This window comes from Oreochromis niloticus, linkage group LG9 (genome assembly GCF_001858045.2).
Source record: "Oreochromis niloticus isolate F11D_XX linkage group LG9, O_niloticus_UMD_NMBU, whole genome shotgun sequence".
NCBI lineage: Eukaryota > Metazoa > Chordata > Actinopteri > Cichliformes > Cichlidae > Oreochromis > Oreochromis niloticus.
In genome coordinates, this window is record NC_031974.2 from 2,480,382 (window position 1) to 2,499,273 (window position 18,892).

At 43.2% G+C, this 18,892-nt stretch overlaps 1 protein-coding gene across 6 annotated transcripts in view; it reads right to left on the reverse strand.

Moving 5' to 3' along the window:
* Positions 1–769: 769 nt before the first annotated feature.
* sycp2l (synaptonemal complex protein 2-like) overlaps positions 770–18,892 on the reverse strand; it is a 26,280-nt gene continuing 8,157 nt past the window's right edge. For 2 of the 6 annotated variants that reach the window (XM_019354916.2, XM_019354919.2), the window contains 19 exons: positions 18,633–18,721; positions 18,497–18,531; positions 17,993–18,135; positions 16,931–16,983; positions 16,803–16,848; positions 16,606–16,698; positions 15,324–15,396; positions 15,074–15,201; positions 11,245–11,365; positions 11,075–11,124; positions 10,941–11,007; positions 10,517–10,650; positions 10,402–10,435; positions 10,034–10,147; positions 9,798–9,970; positions 9,629–9,723; positions 2,002–2,101; positions 1,090–1,136; positions 770–952 (listed from right to left, as the gene is read on the reverse strand). In XM_019354916.2, the coding sequence (XP_019210461.1) occupies positions 898–952; positions 1,090–1,136; positions 2,002–2,101; positions 9,629–9,723; positions 9,798–9,970; positions 10,034–10,147; positions 10,402–10,435; positions 10,517–10,650; positions 10,941–11,007; positions 11,075–11,124; positions 11,245–11,365; positions 15,074–15,201; positions 15,324–15,396; positions 16,606–16,698; positions 16,803–16,848; positions 16,931–16,983; positions 17,993–18,135; positions 18,497–18,531; positions 18,633–18,721 (1,650 nt within the window). In that variant the 3' untranslated portion in view covers positions 770–897. Of the gene's footprint in view, positions 953–1,089; positions 1,137–1,565; positions 1,682–2,001; positions 2,102–9,628; positions 9,724–9,797; positions 9,971–10,033; positions 10,148–10,401; positions 10,436–10,516; positions 10,651–10,940; positions 11,008–11,074; positions 11,125–11,244; positions 11,366–15,073; positions 15,202–15,323; positions 15,397–16,605; positions 16,699–16,802; positions 16,849–16,930; positions 16,984–17,992; positions 18,136–18,496; positions 18,532–18,632; positions 18,722–18,892 lie in introns of those variants that run through there. The other 4 variants (XM_025910135.1, XM_013267100.3, XM_019354917.2 and 1 more) reach the window with 4 other exon arrangements.

Sequence of the window (18,892 nt, forward strand, 5' to 3'; positions counted from 1 at the left end):
GACACAAAAACAAACTGGTTTCAGGCAGGACTCTGTTGGACCAGAACAGACTCCAGTCCAGATAAAAGGCCGAACCTGATTTTGGGGAGGAAACGGGTGCAGGAATAAAACCCAGAAAGACAAATCTAGGATATTTCAACATGCGATGCGTTTCCTTTGTAAAATTATTGAAATAAATGAAGCTTTGGGAGACAACGTGACTGCAGTTTTTTTTAGATTTAAAGCTGAGCAGCTCCTCGTACAAACACTTCACCTAAACTCCTTTTTTTCCTTAAGCCATGCAGCTACATTAACATGTGGCTCACATAGAGTCCGTGTAATCTGAATCATAAATAAAGGTTTTTGTCCACAACCAACTGCAGCTGTTTTAAACACCAAACTGCAGAAAGCTCTGAAGCCGTGGCTGATAACTCTGAGCTGCATTGTGTAATACAGACCTTTGTTTCATAAACTGTTTAAGCAGGAGGGGGCGCTGCTGCACAGAGACCAGTACACTCAACGTTTCACCCCCTGTGCAGGATGAAGGAGCTCATCTTATTTTTCACTGTCGGCATTTTTTCCCCCTCATATTTATTATGATTATTAAAACATTTTGTTTGCGTTTGTTCTTTGGAACAGAAATCAATTCCCCGAGTGCTCCACCAAGTTTGTCTCCACCTGGTGGATTGGTCAAGTCACTCTAGCCTGTCAAACTTTAACCATGGCAGTGAGCTGTTACCAGTAAAGACAAATAAAATATAAACAAATAAATAAAATCGAACTCACTGACTTCCGCTCTTCGTTTTTATTTGTTGTCTTCAAAGATATTTCGTCCTTATTCAGAAGAGAAACTTAAACACTAAACTTTGTGTTCTAACAAAAGAAATTGAAACGTGTCTCTAAAAGACATCTGCTTCTTTACTGGCTGGATGCATGCTCCACCCCCGCCTCGCCACCCTCCGAAGACTTCAACCTGAGGTGACAAAAAACGAATCCTGAAGATTTAAAGAGTCTGAACAAGTTAAAACTAGTCTGGATCAGTTAAGTGTAAGATTTAAGACCAAATTCAAACTCGACCCTTCCCATGTAAACAGGTGGAATCGGACTGACCTCTGCTGTTGTTCAGCGCAGAAGGAGCTGAGTCGCTGCATCTCAGACTGGAAAAAACAATTATTTTTGGATCAGGTCTTAAAAATTCAACCTTTGGTTTTGAAGAAGCCACAACTTTTCATCAGCTTATGTTTTTCTTGGTTGTTCAGGAGATCAAAGACAACACCCACAAATACCCACGGACTGTTTTCACCAGCACCTCCCAGCCAAGGTGTGGAAAAACCACCAAACATAGGTGACACAAACTGAGACTTAAGCTGCGTGCATACTCAGAAATTTAAAGCCAATGTGTGTGCACACGTTCTAGGGTTCCAGTGCATATACTACCAACTCATATATTCCTCAAATACTCCTCACTGTCATTAGTAGTAGAAGTGGAGAAAAGTTTCTCTGTCCCCGCCCAGTTCCCCATCACCAGTCTTCATTTGAGCCACGGTCACTTTAAGTTGCAGTGAGTTGTCACCACATCACCATGAAACGCTTACATTGTGGACGTAGCTTTAGTTCTGCTTTGGCAATTTCAAGGAAGAGAGCACTACAGATGTGATGTTTGCTTTGAGAGTGTTGATGGAGAAGTTTAGACCAAGGTCATCTTTGTGGATCAGAGAAAGCAGATGATAGAGTGTCAAGAGAACAACTTTCAGGAGTGGCAGAGAAATGTGTTTGGAGATAAAGTTAAAGAGGCGAGGCAGAGATGGTTTGAAGATGTGCAGAGGAAATATTTTAACTTTGGGGGTTAAGCTGAGGATAAATGGAGGCTTCTGCAAAAATGCTAAAAAATTTAAAAGAAATTGCAACTCTGTAAATTAGCAACCTCTCACATGAGTGAGAAAGAATCAGAGGCCATGATTCAGTACTCAAGTATTTGAGCATGTACATAGACTGTAGTATTACTGCAGTATGTGCCAGTACCTGGATCTGAGTGGTTAAGGAGTTCAGGTTTGTTGACTTTTCTTCAAATTGCTTCACCTGATCAGACACACCATTTTCCAGCCTCTGTAGCAGCAATAACCTGCAAACACACAAACACACAGCACTGTTTAGTCTGCTGTAGCTGTCGTTCTTTTAGTCTGTATTATTCTGTTTTTCGATTTTCAATTCAGCTTTAGTTATGCACAACAGTCGCCTCACGGTGCTTTATATTGTAAGGTGGACCCTACAATAACACATACAGAGAAAAGACCCAACAATCATATGACCCCTATGAGCAAGCACTTTGGCGACAGTGGGAAGGAAAAATTCCCTTTTAACAGGAAGAAACCTCCGGCAGAACCAGGCTCAGGGAGGGGCGGGGCCATCTGCTGCGACTGGTTGGGGTGAGAGAAGGAAGACAGGATAAAGACATGCTGTGGACGAGAGACAGAGATTAATAACAAGTGTGATTCACCAGAGAGGTCTATTAACACATAGTGAGTGAGAAAGGTGACTGGAAAGGAAAAACTCAGTGCATCATGGGAATCCCCGGCCGCCTACGTCTATTGCAGCATAACTAAGGGAGGATTCAGGGTCACCTGGTCCAGCCCTAACTATATGCTTTAGCAAAAAGGAAAGTTTGAAGCCTAATCTTGAAAGTAAAGATAGTGTCTGTCTCCCGAATCCAAACTGGAAGCTGGTTCCACAGAAGAGGGGCCTGAAAACTGAAGGCTCTGCCTCCCATTCTACTTTTAAATACTCTAGGAACAACAAGTAGGCCTGCAGTGTGAGAGCGAAGTGCTCTAATAGGGTGATATGGTACTACAAGGTCATTAAGATAAGATGGGGCCTGATTATTTAAGACCTTGTATGTGAGGAGCAGGATTTTGAATCCTGGATTTAACAGGAAGCCAATGATGGGAAGGCAATACAGGAGAAATCTGCTCTCTCTTTCTAGTCCCTGTCAGTACTCTTGCTGCAGCATTTTGGATTAGCTGAAGACTTTTCAGTGAGTTTTTAGGACTTCCTGATAATAAAGAATTACAGTAGTCCAGCCTGGAAGTAATAAATGCATGAACTAGTTTTTCAGCATCACTCTGAGACAGGATTTTTCTAATTTTTGAGATGTTGCACAAATGGAAGAAAGCAGTCTTACATATTTGTTTAATATGTAGATTGAAGGACATGTCTTGGTCAAAAATGACTCCAAGGTTCCTCACAGTGTTACTGGAGGCCAAGGTAATGCCATCCAGAGTAAGAATCTGCTTAGATACCATATTTCTAAGATTTTCAAGGCCGAGTAAAATAACCTCAGTTTGATCTGAATTAAGAAGCAGAAAGTTAGCGGCCATCCAGGTCTTTATGTCTTTAAGACATTCCTGCAGTTTAACTAATTGGTGTGTGTTATCTGGCTTCATGGACAGATAGAGCTGCGTGTCATCTGCATAGCAATTCAATTCAATTCAATTTTATTTGTATAGCGCCAAATCACAACAGAAGTCGCCTCAAGGCGCTTTATATTGTACAGCAGATCGCACAATAATACATACAGAGAAAAACCCAACAATCATATGACCCCCTATGAGCAAGCACTTTGGCGACAGTGGGAAGGAAAAACTCCCTTTTAACAGGAAGAAACATCCAGCAGAACCAGGCTCAGGGAGGGGCGGGGCCATCTGCTGTGATTGGTTGGGGTGAGAGAAGGAAAACAGGATGAAAGACATGCTGTGGAAGAGAGACAGAGATTAATAACAGATATGATTCGATGCAGAGAGGTCTATTAACACATAGTGAGTGAGAAAGGTGACTGGAAAGGAAAAACTCAATGCATCATGGGAATCCCCGGCAGCCTACGTCTATTGCAGCATAACTAAGGGAGGATTCAGGGTCACCTGGTCCAGCCCTAACTATATGCTTTAGCAAAAAAGGAAAGTTTGAAGCCTAATCTTGAAAGTAGAGATAGTGTCTGTCTCCCAAATGTAAACTGGAAGCTGGTTCCACAGAAGAGGGGCCTGAAAACTGAAGCAGTGAAAATGTATGCTGTGTCTTCTAATGATGCTGCCTAAGGGAAGCATGTATAATGTAAACAGAATTGGTCCTAACACTGAATCCTGTGGAACTCCATAATTAACCTCAGTGTGTGAAGAAGACTCTCCATGTACATGAACGAAGTTGAGTCGATGAGATAGATATGATACAAACCACTGTAGAGCTGTACCTGTAATACCTACTGTTATGATTCAATGTTATGAGTGTTTGTGAGTTATGTGTGACTCCTCCCACCAGAGGATGGCTGTGGGATTTTCCTTTTCTCTCTGGCTGTATCCCAATTCAGGGTCTGCAGCCTTAAAGGCCGCATTTTAAGGCCGGTTACGTCACAGCGGCACGACGAAGGCTGTCCCAATTCAAAAGCTGCTCGAAATGAGGCCGAGAAATGTCCTTCATTCCCCTGAATTTTAAGGATGGGTCGGTGTATCCTTCATGGCCCTACATATCCCAGACTTCATAGCGCGGCAGTGGGTGTGGATAATTTATCATGCTGGTCGGAGTTTACATCCCTCCAACGCGAACAACGTACTGTGCAAGCTTGCTGACCAGATCACCACCCTGGAAAGGAAATTCCCGGATTCCTTTACAACTGTGCTTGAGGATTTTAACAGAGCAAACCTAAAACACGAACTCCCTAAATACAGAAAGCATAGTCAGTGTAGAGGGGCCTGCAGGAAATCACCAGCTACAGACGCCCCCCACCCACTGTTGAAGCAAACAAAGACCTGGCCAACACGTTAAATACATTATACTGCAGGTTTGAGAAGGACAGACTCTCACCCTCCCCTCCCCAGAGACATTGTTTCAGACATTGACCCCCAACACACCTCTCACCCCTCCCCCTCCCCAATCCAGTCTCAACGACCACCACCACCCTCTCCAATCCAGACTCAACGACCTCCATCACACCTCTCACCCCCCTTTCCTCCTCCTTGAAACTCAGAATATACACTGAGGATGTGAGCCGACTATTTCAGAAACAGAAGCCCAGGAAAGCCCCCGGACCAGACGGTGTCTCACCCTCCTGCCTCAAAACCTGTGCTGAACAGCTGGCTCCTATCTTTACGCGCATCTTCAACAGATCCCTGGAGCTGTGTGAAGTTCCACCCTGCTTCAAACGCTCCACCATCATCCCTTTTCCCAAGAAACCCACCATCACAGGACTGAATGACTACAGACCTGTCGCCTTGACGTCTGTGGTCATGAAATCCTTTGAACGACTGGTGTTAGCCCATCTGAAGGACATTACAGGCCACCAGTTGGACCCTCTGCAGTTTGCCTATCGGTCAAACAAGTCGGTGGATGATGCAGTGAACATGGGGCTGCATTACATCCTGCAACACCTCAACCGCCCGGGAACTTATGCCAGGGTCCTGTTTGTGGACTTTAGTTCGGCTTTTAACACCATCGTGCCTGAACTTCTCTCCTCCAAACTCTCCCAGCTCAGCATGTCACCAGCTACCTGTCAGTGGATCACCAGCTTCCTGACAGACAGAAAGCAACAAGTGAGGCTGGGGGAGATCACCTCTGAAACTCGGTTCCTCAGTGTTGGTGCCCCTCAAGGATGTGTCCTCTCACCACTACTGTGGTGAGAGGACCACAGTACACTAATGAGTCATTAGTGTGACCCTCTACACTAATGACTGCACCTCTAAGAACTCAGCTGTTAAACTCCTAAAGTTTGCAGATGACACCACCGTCATTGGCCTCATTCAGGATGGTGATGAGTCTACATACCGGCAGGAAGTTGAGTGGCTGGTACTCTGGTGCAGTCAGCACAATCTGGAGCTGAACACTCCTAAAACTGTAGAGATGACAGTGGACTTCAGGAGACATCGCTCAACTCTGCTCCCCCTTACCATATCCGACAGCCCTGTGTCGACTGTGAAGATCTTCAAGTTCCTGGGTACCACCATCTCCCAGGACCTGAAGTGGGAGACCAACATCAACTCCATCCTCAAAAAGACCCAGCAGAGGATGTACTTCCTGAGACAACTGGGGAAGTACAGTCTTCCACAGGAGCTGCTGATCCAGTTCTACACTGCAGTCATTGAGTCTGTCCTGTGCTCCTCCATCACAGTCTGGTATGGTGCAGCCACTAAATAGGACAGGAGCAGACTGCAGCGGACTGTACGGGCAGCAGAGAAGATCATCGGCGCCCCCCCTGCCCTCCATCCAGGATCTGTACCTCTCAAGAACCAGGAAACGGGCAGGGAAGATCATCACAGACCCCTCACACCCTGGACACAGACTTTTTGATCTGCTGCCCTCTGGCAGATGGTACAGAAGCCTGCAGACCAGGACCACCCGACACAGGAACAGTTTCTTTCCCCTCGCCATCTCCCTCCTAAACAGTTGACCTGTCACACTGCTCCCACTGCCAGACTGCAACTACACCTTATGTACATTCTGTAGTATTCATTCCACCTCATTTCATTTCTGTCATCCCCTGTATTCTATATATGTGTAATTAACACACACACACACACACACACACACACACACACACACGTGTGTGACAACTGCAAGTGTCCAGAGTGAGGACAGACTGAGGGACCCACTGCTGCACATCATCTGTGAGGCTTTGCACCCCTGATGATCCACCAGGACAAACTCAGCAGTGTGTGAGGAAGAGGAGGAGGAAGAGCCAGCAGCAGCTGACAGATGGAGAGAATAGACAGACTGTTCCCTGTTTGTGAAGGACTGCTAGGAAAGTTTACCATAACTAATTGTCTGTCCTGAATCAGACTTATTAGGTAATGTTCAAATAATGTTATCATCCCAGTGTTTTCAGTGTGGGAGAAAGTACTCAGGGCCTTCAAGTTACACACTATGAAAGGCAGCAACAAGTTTAATATTCAGAAACCTAAAGTATGTATCAGCAGCAGAATGGAGCTAAAAATAAATGTTTGTTTCAGTTCTATGAAGCTTTGAGTATTTTGGATTAGTAGCACTGCTGTGTTTGTTGCATCATATTGCTGTAATTGTTTATATGCTTTATATATTCTGAGCAAAGTTGATCTATAGTGTTACATCATATTCTATAAGGATGTTATGTGTTTGTGTACTTTCTGCCCAGTTTGACCCATTTAGCAGAAGTCAGCCTGTTTAAGGCTCTGATATCTATTCTGTATGACTTAAAGCAGTTATGACATGGTCTGATTTTCTCACCCAATAAAGGAATATTTCATATATCAGTCTACTCTTCATTCTATCAGAAACAGTTATCACAGCTCGTACATTTTCTTTTTACACATATATGTAAGCATTGAGCCAAACTTAGTAATGCCAACATATTAAATGAACAATATTTGTCTCTTATATATAATACATCTATATATACATATAACTGCAAATTGAATCTTTACTGAAGCTCAGTTTTTGACACAGAGTTAAAGTTCATAATTAATATAACTTTAATGTTGGCGATATTACATTTACATTACCACAATGAGATGACTTTAGTCTCATGGACAACTTAAGCTAATTGTTATTTACTAATCTTAAGATGACTGTTCAGTACAGATATGAAGCCCAACAATCATATTTTCACAGTCCCGTGGTCTCAGCCTCAGATACTTATCAAATCAAACAAAGATCATAGACAAACAGATGAACAAAAGATTTTCTCCTTCATTTCTGTCAAACAATGCTGTAGGAAACATTTCCAGCTGTTTGTATCATGGTTGCTAGGCAACCTGAGCAGTGCAACAAAGGCTAGACCGTCCTATTTCACAAGCCTCGCACTTCTGGCTTTAGCAGTCTTTGAGCACGCAGCCTTTGTGGACCTAGTAAATAGTTGTCTAAGCATTGCTGGTAATTTTGTATTTACTGTATATCTTGAGCACTGCAGCAGATTAAGTAGGAGTGAAAAGACCTTTTTGTGTTGGACCCCTTTTTCTTCGGTTACCCCAAGGCCAGGACGTAACACTACAGCATGTTCTAATCGCTCTAATAGGATATTATGGTCAACAGTATCGAACGCTGCACTGAGGTCTAGCAGGACAAGCACAGAGATGAGTCCACTGTCAGAGGCCATAAGAAGATCATTTGTAACCTTCACTAAAGCTGTTTCTGTGCTGCGATGAGCTCTGAAACCTGACTGAAACTCTTCAAATAAGCCATTCCTCTGCAGATGATCTGTTAGCTGTTTGACAACTACTCTTTCAAGGATGTTTGATATGAAAGGAAGGTTGGAGATTGGCCTATAATTAGCTAAGACTGCTGGGTCTAGAGATGCTTTTTAAGTAAAAGTTTAACTACAGCCAGCTTGAAGGCCTGTGGTACATAGCCGATTATTAGAGATAGGTTGATCATATTTAAGATTGAAGAATTAATTAATGGCAGGACTTCTTTGAGCAGTTTTGTGGGAATGGGGTCTAAAAGACACGTTGATGGTTTGGAGGAAGTAATTATTGAAGTTAACTCAGAAAGATCAATTGGAGAAAAAGAGTCCAACTTAACATCAATGGTACTAAAAGTAGCTGTAGATAATATTACATCTGTGAGATGATTATTGGTAATTTTTTCTCTAATGATTAAAATTTTATTTGTGAAGAAGTTCATGAAGTCATTACTAGTTAACGTTAAAGGGATTGTTGGCTCAGTAGAGCTCTGACTGTTTGTCAGCCTGGCTACAGTGCTGAAGAGAAACCTGGGGTTGTTCTTATTTTCTTCAATCAGTGATGAATAGTAAGATGTTCTGGCTTTGCAGAGGGCTTTCTTATAAAGCAGCAAACTATCTCTCCAGGCTAAATGATGATCCTCTAAATTTGTGACACACCATTTCCTCTCCAGCTTACGAGTTATAGTTTTAGTTTTCGTTGTAAAATCAGTTACTCTGCTAGCAGTACAGCTGTGCATGTTTCTGAACATGTTCATAGCTCGATAGATGAACCCCTGACTTGTCTAATCAAATAGAAAACCAACTTCTTGTGAATAATGACGTAAAGATAAGTCAAAAGAGGTCCTAGGTATGTAGAAGTGGATTGTGAGATTATTATATTAATTTATGCCACATTATACCTGTAATTAAAGATTATGAAATTATTATGTAGTTTTAGTTTGCATTATACTCCTGACTTAGAAGAAGGTGATAACTATTAGATTTATTAGACTGATTTGTATTACATTAGACTGCTGATTTATTGTGAATGAATGACATTGTTTATGATGCATTATACTGCTGATTCATGAGAAATACTGTTTTCAGAGAATCATGGCCTTATTTGTCTGATTAGGAAGAACAGAACATACTGCACAGGAAGCCAAGGTCATAACTTAGGCTCACTGAGAGAGAGAGTAAGAATGTGGAAGTTTAGGTTTTATGACTGTGGAAGGGGGACCAAAGCTTTAAGAATGTGAGAAACGGTCAAACATTTTGAGATCTGGCGGACACCCTCCTGTCCACATCTCCCATCTAGACGTTTTTTAATGCTCAAAGTGCTGTATGTAATATGGAATAAAGAGATTGTTGATTGAGCATTTATACACCAAGTGTTGTTCTTCCTTCAGCCCAAAGATCAAAGAATTGGGATATTTAACAGGATTCAGAGGAAAGGGACGATGTATGCTGTACCTGTGTTGATGTAGAGCCATGAGCAGGGCGGACACATGTTGTTGTTGCTCCTTTAGCGAAAGGAGAATTTCAGTTTCAACTTTCTGCCAGTGGCCCTGAAATTGGAGTTACTGATTATCTAATCACAGCCAATAATAAAACCAATAATCAATAATATGTGGTTACTGACAGTGAAGTGTTCCTCTAGCTGTGCTTTGAAGGTTTTGATGGCAGCTGTTATACCATACATCAGGTCTGACTCTGTCACTGCTCTCGGCTCAGGCGTCTCACTGTCCACAGGTGGTCCTGCCTCTTCTGCGGACAGCTCCGGCTCTTCAGGTGAGCGGTCTATAACCAGGTGAGCTGGAGCAAGATCATCAATCACTTTAACTTTAGGCAAACTGTGTGAAAAGTGTAAGAATTTACCTGTCGACAGTGGTTTAGATCCTTCTCCCTCTTGTTGAAGCTCTGCCCTTCTCTTCTGGACCAACTCACCCTCAGTTTGATCTGACAGGTAACCTAAATACAGGAACAGGTAACAGGTAACCTAAATAGGTAAATGTATGAAACCCTTTATATAAAAGATTCTTCAGGTTGTGAGTTTAAAAAAAAAAAAAAAAAGAAATTATCAGCTAAAATGAGTCATGTGGGTTGGGTCATTCTTTTTGCTGTCAGTGTTTTTCTGTCACATTTCTCACAGGTCTGCAAAAACAACTCATTATTAAAAATGTGTTTCAGATGTTGTGAAAGTCAGTTTGGAAGTGACAAATGTGGAGGCTTAGAACAGAGCACACCTGAGTCTGGAGCTTTTCTTTTTCTGAACACTTCCTGCAGGAAGGAACAGGAAACTGATAAAACAAAACAAGAAGCAATGATGGATCTGAAAAAAAATTAGCAAAGGACATGAACCTGCTCCAAATGGGAGCTGCTTTCTTCAAATTCCTGGGAGACCTGTAGGTCCACCCCTTTAGGATCACCTGACACCGGTTCTATTGCATCTGGCAGGTGAGTTTCAACAGTGATGTCGCTGACAGTATGACAACCTGAAATAGAAAACAAAAATAGACCTGTAGAGGATGATCACAGGAGATCATTACAGTTCTTCCTGTTCAGAGAGGTTCATTTCTTTTCCTATAGATGGGACCGGCCTTTAACAAAGCACAGTATTATCCACAGTCCCTTTCAGCAGCGTCTACAGTGATGCACCACTGAGATGTTAATGAAAGAAAAAACATCATGAAGTAGACAAAATGTTTGGTGTTCATTTGTTTAGATCTTTACAGTAACTCTAAACATCTAAAGAAACCGGGGCTTAAAGAAGAAGCTAACTTACTGTGACATCCAGAGGTTGTGTGTCTGATATGATCAAACAGGACCTCCGCTGTACTTCTGGCTGCAGGCTGAGGGCAGAACCCTGAAGGTTAGACGTCAGAAACAAACTGTTTGTTTGTTGGCGATTGTTGTTACCTTGGATACAGAGGAGTCTTCTTCACTGCTCGGAGACGACAGAGGCAAAACTATGGAAGGAGAAAGGTTTATTCCTGGAATTTGTGATGATGACACAATGAAAGCCATCTGCCTCTGATGATGGTGCGGTGATAACGATTATGTACAAAGTCAATGAAGATGTGACTCACTCTTAAGCTGACTCTTACTTGGCGCCTTCTTACGGCCATACGATCGACTGCCGTGTTTGTTTGCAGTCAAGGCCTGGGCTGTACCACCTGGATCTTTGACATGTGGGGTGTTCTGCACTTTCTGTTTGAGTGTGACATCATCAACATCACATAGACAGAGACTAATATTAATCCCACACAGGAAATTTACTTGTTACATCAGCACAAGGGACAGGAAGACAAAGTAAATTTGTGATTACTAGAAAAACTTAACAGAAAAAAATAGTGTGCAATAAAGCTAAAAACACTGCAATACTTACAAATGGTTGCTATATACAGTAAATAAAGTCTGAATATTTTTGCAGACAGCTATCGCAGCTGTGTACTGCACAGTCTGCTGTGGGGATGAAGGGCCTACGAGCCTGCTCCTACACCGTGGCTCTAATAGTCCACTGCTGAAGGAGCTGTTCAGGGCCTCCACAGTCTCATGCAGGGGGTGACAGGTGTTGTCCATAATGAACAAGGTCCTCACCCAGCTTCTCTATGGGGTCTGGAGGACTGTCCAGGATAGAGCTTGCCCTCTTCACCAGTCTATTAATCTGCTGCTCTCCATCTGTCCCTTGCCTCCCCAGCAGACAACTCCATAAAAGATAGCAGAAGACATCACAGTGTAATAAACACTCTTCACTAATATCCTGCACATGCCTGCCCAGCAGATGGAGCCCACTTTGAAACTGCTTGTACAGTGCGTGAGCATTATGTGACTAGTCCAGTTTATTGTTAAGGTGAAGTACCCAGGAATTTTTACCTGTCCCAACCTTGATGTCCAAAGAGGTTTGAACAGACATTCACCACTACCCCAGCCCAATCATCTCTGTTGTAAACCCCCTTCACAAGACTCCATTTCCATCTCACAGCCAGCCCCCCCCTCCTATCAAAACTTCAGGCGACGAACAAGCTGCAGAAGATCAAGGTGAGAAAGACTGCAGGTCCGGATGGCATCAGCTCCAGGCAACTGAGGAGCTGTGCAGACCAACTGTGTGGCATCCTGGCATACATGTTCAGCATGAGCCTGAATCAGGGGAAAGTTCCACAGCTTTGGAGTGGTACTAGTACTGAAGACCATTCATCCGATGAACCTCAGCAGCTGATGAAGACCCTTGAGAGGTTGGTACTCAAACATCTTCGCTCTCTGTTGACGTCTTCATTGGATCTGCTGCAGTTGGCCTACCACCCTAACACTGGGGTAGATGATGCCATCATTTACCTCCTGCACCAAGCTCTGACCCACCTGGAGCATGGAAGCACTGTGGGGATCATTTTCTTTGATTTCTCCAGTTCTTTGGGTTTTATTTATTTATTTATTTATTTATTTATTTATTTATTTCTTTAAGCTTTGTTTTATTATTCATGTTTTCTAGTGGATGTTATGCTGGAGCAGAAAGTGGGTAAAGATCAGATGGGTAAAAGATAAAAGGAAAGCAGAGAAATAGAAATAAAAGAGAAGGGTGAAGAAAACAGACTTCTCTAACAAAACTCACTTATATGATACACACCACCAAAAGACAAAACAGAGGGGGTACAGAAACAAATATACTACCTTGCTCGCTCGCTCGCTCTCTCTGTGTGTGTGTGTGTGTGTGTGTGTGTGTGTGTGTGTGTGTGTGTGTGTGTGTGTGTGTGTGTGTGTGTGTGTGTGTGTTTTATAAATCATTGTGAGGCTGCAATCATGAAACCCTTCTGACACCCAGCCACCAGACCAATCCTCTACCCTTAGTAACAATGTCCCAGAGGGATCTAGATCCAGCCAGCCCTAGATCCAGGCCTCTCGACCCACACCCTCTGAAGCGTGGATGGGCAGATGCCCCCCCCCCGTGCTCAGCAGGTGCAGTGGACTCACCCCTACATAGATGTTGGGGACTCTCTGGGAAGACAGAGGTTCAGTAAGCACCCCCATTTCCTCACACCCTGCCACAGGGCAAGGAAGAGTGGACCAGTGTCGAGCGCAGCACCAGACTGGAGGCCAGCACCCTTCTTCCCCACCGCAGCGAGTACTCCACTTCAACCTCTCAAAGCACCAGCACCTCACTCAACCAACAGTGAAGACAGAAGAACAAGACCAACTAGCCTGAATCTGAGACAAGCCACAGCACCAGCTCTAAACTGCTCCCTCTCCTGAACATGTGAGCACAACAACAGACCCACCATATTGACACCAGTGAACATCCAGGGAACTGACCTGTACCTGGGTGTTCACCTGAACAATAAACTGGACTGGAGTCACAACACTCACGTTCTTTACAGTATGGGTCAGAGCAGATTCTACCTGCTGAGGACACTGAAATCTTTTCAGGAGCCAACCCTGCACTCCAAGACCTCTGTTGTGGCCTCGGCCATCATCTATGGTGTTGTCTGTTGGAACAGCAGCTTATCTACAGCTGAGAGGAAGCAGTTGGATAAGCTCCATACGGAGCCAGCTCTGTCAAGGAAGCCCCCCAGTGCATGTAATAGGAGACAGAAGAACTCCTGGACAATGTCTCCCAACCCGTGCATGAAGCTGTTGCAGAACTGGAGAGCCCCTTCAGTGATAGACTGCCGTATCCACAGTGCACAAAGGAGCGTTATGGCAGGTCCTTCCTCCCAGCAGCTGTTAGACTTTATAACCATTGATGCAGCTTCTGATAACACCGAGAAATCAAACACAATAAAATAAAACCATGGCTCAGGTACAAATTGAAGTCTGAAGAGAGACCGGTTATCTGAAGAGAAGCACTGACAGATTTAAACTACCTGTGTCAGATGCTCCCAGCACACCTTTAAGATAAATTCAGATAAATCACACCTGTTCTTACATATCTGTGTCCAACACCAGAGGCATGATCAGTTCATAACTCTTCACCAATCTAAGACACGCAGACTGCAGATCTGATGATACAATTACAAATATTGATCCTTGACCAGTGGCCATGAAAACCTTTTTGTTCAGATGTAAGGCAGTGACTGGAATAACTCACAAGGTGTCGCTGTTGAGCTGCATATGCATGGTAGATCTAAGCAATTTTGACCATTTGTCCTCTGCAGGACACCATAGTTCAGATTTTCGGGCTACATTTCTGCTTGTTAGCAGAGCACTCATTCGGGCAAAGTAATGCAAGATGAAGCATTAGCTCTTCAGCTACAGTTTGCTGGTAGTCCTGCTATGTTAGTTTTGTGTCATACACATTCCTGAGACCGAGGAATTTTGTAAAGATGCTTTGACTACATGATTATTTTTGTTTAATGTGTTTTTTTATATTTGTTGTTGGCTTTCACTATGTGTTGATAATCACGCAGTGTTTACTGTGATTTGCAAAGGGCCAGCAGCAGAGTTGGAGTGGTTGCCCCAGCATCTAAATAAACGGCACGGTCCAAGACACAAATTGAACGCCTGTATCCGACTGGTCTCTCTACTGTGCACCCCAATCTAACACAAAATTACACAACGCGGAGTCCGGTATGTAGGGAGGCCCCTGCACTGGTTGGGTTACACAAACATGGTGTTTTTTGGTTTTTTAAAGGAAAAACTGATTAGAAGTTCAATAACAGAACAGTCATCACTGTCTTCGCCCATCCAGGCCAGTAGTTCCCCCCTACTTACTTTCCAGCAAAAAAGGACTCAAAGACGGGCACCCTCATGTGAAGGCTGGTGTTTAAGTGCAAATGACAGAAAACATTTGCCTTCCTCGAGGTGCAGGGATGCAACTATGTCATCCAAAACCCAGATATACAGGCAACGGACTGAGGGAACTTGACTCTCTCTCCACCTTATTATTCAGAAACCGACAGGACAGGTGCAGAGACAAACCATTACCATGAACACTCTCTCAGCTGCCTCTTCCACCTCTTTGTGGTGTTTGCAGTTGAAGGTCAGCTCCACTGTCTGGCCTCTGACATTGTGGTGCATGATGGGATTGTTCAGCCAGAAACTGAGGACCGTCTCTGCCCCAGGGCATCATGGGGAAAACAGACAGAATTGTCCAATTCATGCTTCATCCTACTTATACATGATCTAACATAACTGAATGCTTCAACATGCTGGATTTTAGGGTTAAAGTTCTGACCATTCTGTTTGACCTGCAGACTGTAATGATCCACCACCTCCTTCAGCACATGAATGGATCCCCACAGGAAACCCTGAACAAAAACATAACCAGAACACAGCAGAAGAAAAATGTGAACATGCAGCCAAACTCCGTGTACAACCAAAACTTCAGGGCAGCTCGATGTTCCCTTTGGTGCTTTTAAACAAAACCTTATTGCATTATTTGACACATTTAATAATAATGATGACTCCAAAAGTTAAATCTGTTCATCTGGACGTAGCATTTTGTGGGAGAAACGTTTCATCACTCATCCAAGTGACTAAATAATAATAATGATGATAGTCATAATCATAATAATCAGAAGAAATAATGTTATTTGAGGGCACCTTTCAGAAACCCAAGGTCACTTTAGAAAATAAAAAATAAATAAAAGGGGCAATAGTTATGAAATATATAAAATAAGTTATCCATCCATCTGCTTCCGCTTATCCTTTTCAAGGTCGTGGGGGGTGCTGGAGCCTATCCCAGCTGTCATAGGGCGAGAAGCAGGGTACACCCTGGACAGGTTGCCAGTCTGTCGCAGGGCTAACACACATAGATAGACAACCATTCACGCTCACATTCACACCTATGGGCAATTTAGTTTAATCAATTAACCTATTATCACAAACTGCATGTCTTTGGATGGTGGAAGGAAGCCGGAGTACGTGGGGAGAACCCACGCAAACACGGGGAGAACATACAAACTCCACAAAGAAAGACTCCAGCCTGATTGTGAAATTGAACTCAAGACCTTCTTGCTGTGCGGCAACAGTGCTAACCACTGTGCCACCGTGCTGCCCATAAAATAAGTTAAAATTGCAAAACAGAACCTGACAACAGATAAAATCAGCACTAAAATAAATAAGCCAGTTTGAAGAGATGTGTTTTGTGCTGTGGCTTAAATGAGGGAAGAGAGTCCATATTTCTTATGGCTGGAGGAAGTTCCAGAGCCGAGGAGCAGAGTGACTGAAGGTTCTGCTTCCCATAGTGATAAGACGAGCAGAAGGAACAACAAGATGAATGGCAGACGAGGATCTGAGAGGGTGGGAAACAGTGTTGGTATGAAGCAGATCACACAGATAAGGAGAAGATTTATGGATACACTTGCACGTGAGAAGTAAGATTTTAAAGTTTATCCTGGCTTCTATGGGCAACCAGTGAAGCTGCTGAAGAATTTAATACAGCTTATCAAGCAAGCCCCCCCAAAACACAACCTAAAATCAGTTCTACAGTAAAAGTTCATAGTATAGAGTACTACCTGAGGCTCGTCAATGAAGAAGCTGACACATCCTGAGCCCGTGTTAAAGTCGATCCAGAACTCATCTAGTTTCTCATCTTTTGGACGAAACAGCTGCACAAGAAAACACACAGTCTGAATACAAATGGCAAAAGGAATTACGTCTTTTATTTATTTATTTTTTTCAAAGGGTCAAGTCAAAGGGTGAAGAAAAGTACCTGAGTGGAACTGAGAAAGGCGCGAAGGCAGGGAATAGTGTAGACCCTGAGAGACAGAACACAGGTAACTACTGTAATCAGAGTTCTCCGATTTGCTTTATGTTAATAAATTAAATACGGTTTATCACCTCCTCTGGTTTCCATGGTAACAGTTGACAAAATTCAAGAATCGTCTGCAGTCCTGTACAATGAGACAGATAGGTGACTTACTTCAAAAAAAAAAAACAAAAAAAAAAAAAAACAAACAAACAAAAAAAAAACCCTGCATAAATCCAGTTTCCCAGATATGTGGTTCTGTTGGCGTCGTCAATCCATGACATCCAGCTTGCACTACGGCTGTTTTGCAGACAAATCTGAGTGGCCGTGATGAGAATCGGCACAGACCCTGTCGGTTTATCCCACCCTCACCTGTGGTCACAAGCCATGGCATGGACTGAAAGAAACAGAAAAGAGCTTCCTCTGACTCTTCCTTCAGACAGGGTGAAGACTTTGGTCATTTAGGAGGAACTCAGGGTAGAACCGCTGCTGCTCCACATCAAAAGTGACGTCTCCTGGGTGAGGTGTTCCAGGTATGGAGGTCCAGGGCAGACCCAGGACTCGCTGGTTAGATTAGAGCAATTGGCCGTCTGGTTGGGTTTTTATTGGAATTATTTTCTACTGGGGCCAAAATGACCTTGGTTCACTTCAGTCAGTTCAGTTTTATTTATATAGCACCAAATAACAACAGTTGCCTCAAAGTGATTTATCAAATGACACTTGCACAAATAATGTTTATGTGAAATACTGAAAAAAGTGATGCCAGAATGAAAGATGGCCAATAAGCTGTTACATTAATGCTGCGTATTTAGGCCAAAAGCTTCAAGTTATATTAGAGAAGATTTGTTGTTTGTTTTTTTAATATACAAATTAATTGTAAGAAAAAAAATAGTTTGGTTTTTTTCCCCCCAAGATCACATCAATGAAATACTAATAATGCCTTGTGGATGTACTTGTTTTTAGGGTATGAATCCAGTCCAATCTTGTGGCTGACTCGAGGTAGACTTGGAGAAAATGTAAAGATTCACTTTTATTACTCAGAAGGTTCAATACAGGCTTAACAACCCAAACTGTGTGTGCTGTGTTCATCACACTGTGGAATTTAAGCAGAAAGCTTGGAACTGACATACAGAGTGAGACAGCTGAGAACTCACCGACTCAAAATCAGCATCTCTGATGTCACAGAAAGCCATGCTGATGTCAGGGATGGAGAACCACTGACTGGCTTTCTGCATGCGGTCTCTGCGTGGAGTCATGCGACACAGAGCCTCTGATAGGCTGACCTGCAGCTCGTAGTCTGAAACAGAGAACTACAAACGTGGCTGTCCGTAATAACACTGTGATTCTAGGCCCTTTCCTGTTTACGGGCTTCCTGTCTATCATAGATGCGACAAACATGATGCTAGTATATATTCATTGCTAACAGCACTCTGAGGGCACAGGCGTGCTCAGGTGTTCCAAGTGCAGAGTCAAGAATCTGAGGCTCTAAACTCTTCTGTTCACATTCATGAGACTTCCTCAGGACATCGTTTAACCACAGCGATTCTAAATATCCGTAAAGGATTATGAGAGGTGTGGTCCCAGAGAAAAGAATCCCAATTAAGAAAAACAAGAATCGCTCACGTTGAATATTCGGTGCCATTTACTGTAACGCTCACCTCCAACTGTCAGAACTGCTGCAGCCACCTGGGGTCTGTCAGACAGGCAATCAAGCAGATAGTACTCAGTTTAGATGGGTATACATGTGCTGGTTAGAAACATTTCAATGTAAAAACCTCAGTGTGTACTACAGACAGTATTTGGTTTTCATTCTGGTTGTTCTGGATCAGTCGCCTCTGTTCTCGGCTCAGAGACTCCAGCACGCTGTTGAAAGTCCTGATGGCCTGAAACAAGAGAAATTACACTGAGGTCAGTCATCCAGGTCACGGTAATCTAAGGAGCGTGGGAAGAAAAGCCACTGGAGTTCTTTGAGTTTCTTTGAGAAACTTAACTGCTCCTTCGGTTCATCTGCTTCTCTTTCCATGCTCCTTAGATTGCCTCTGTATTGTCCAAAT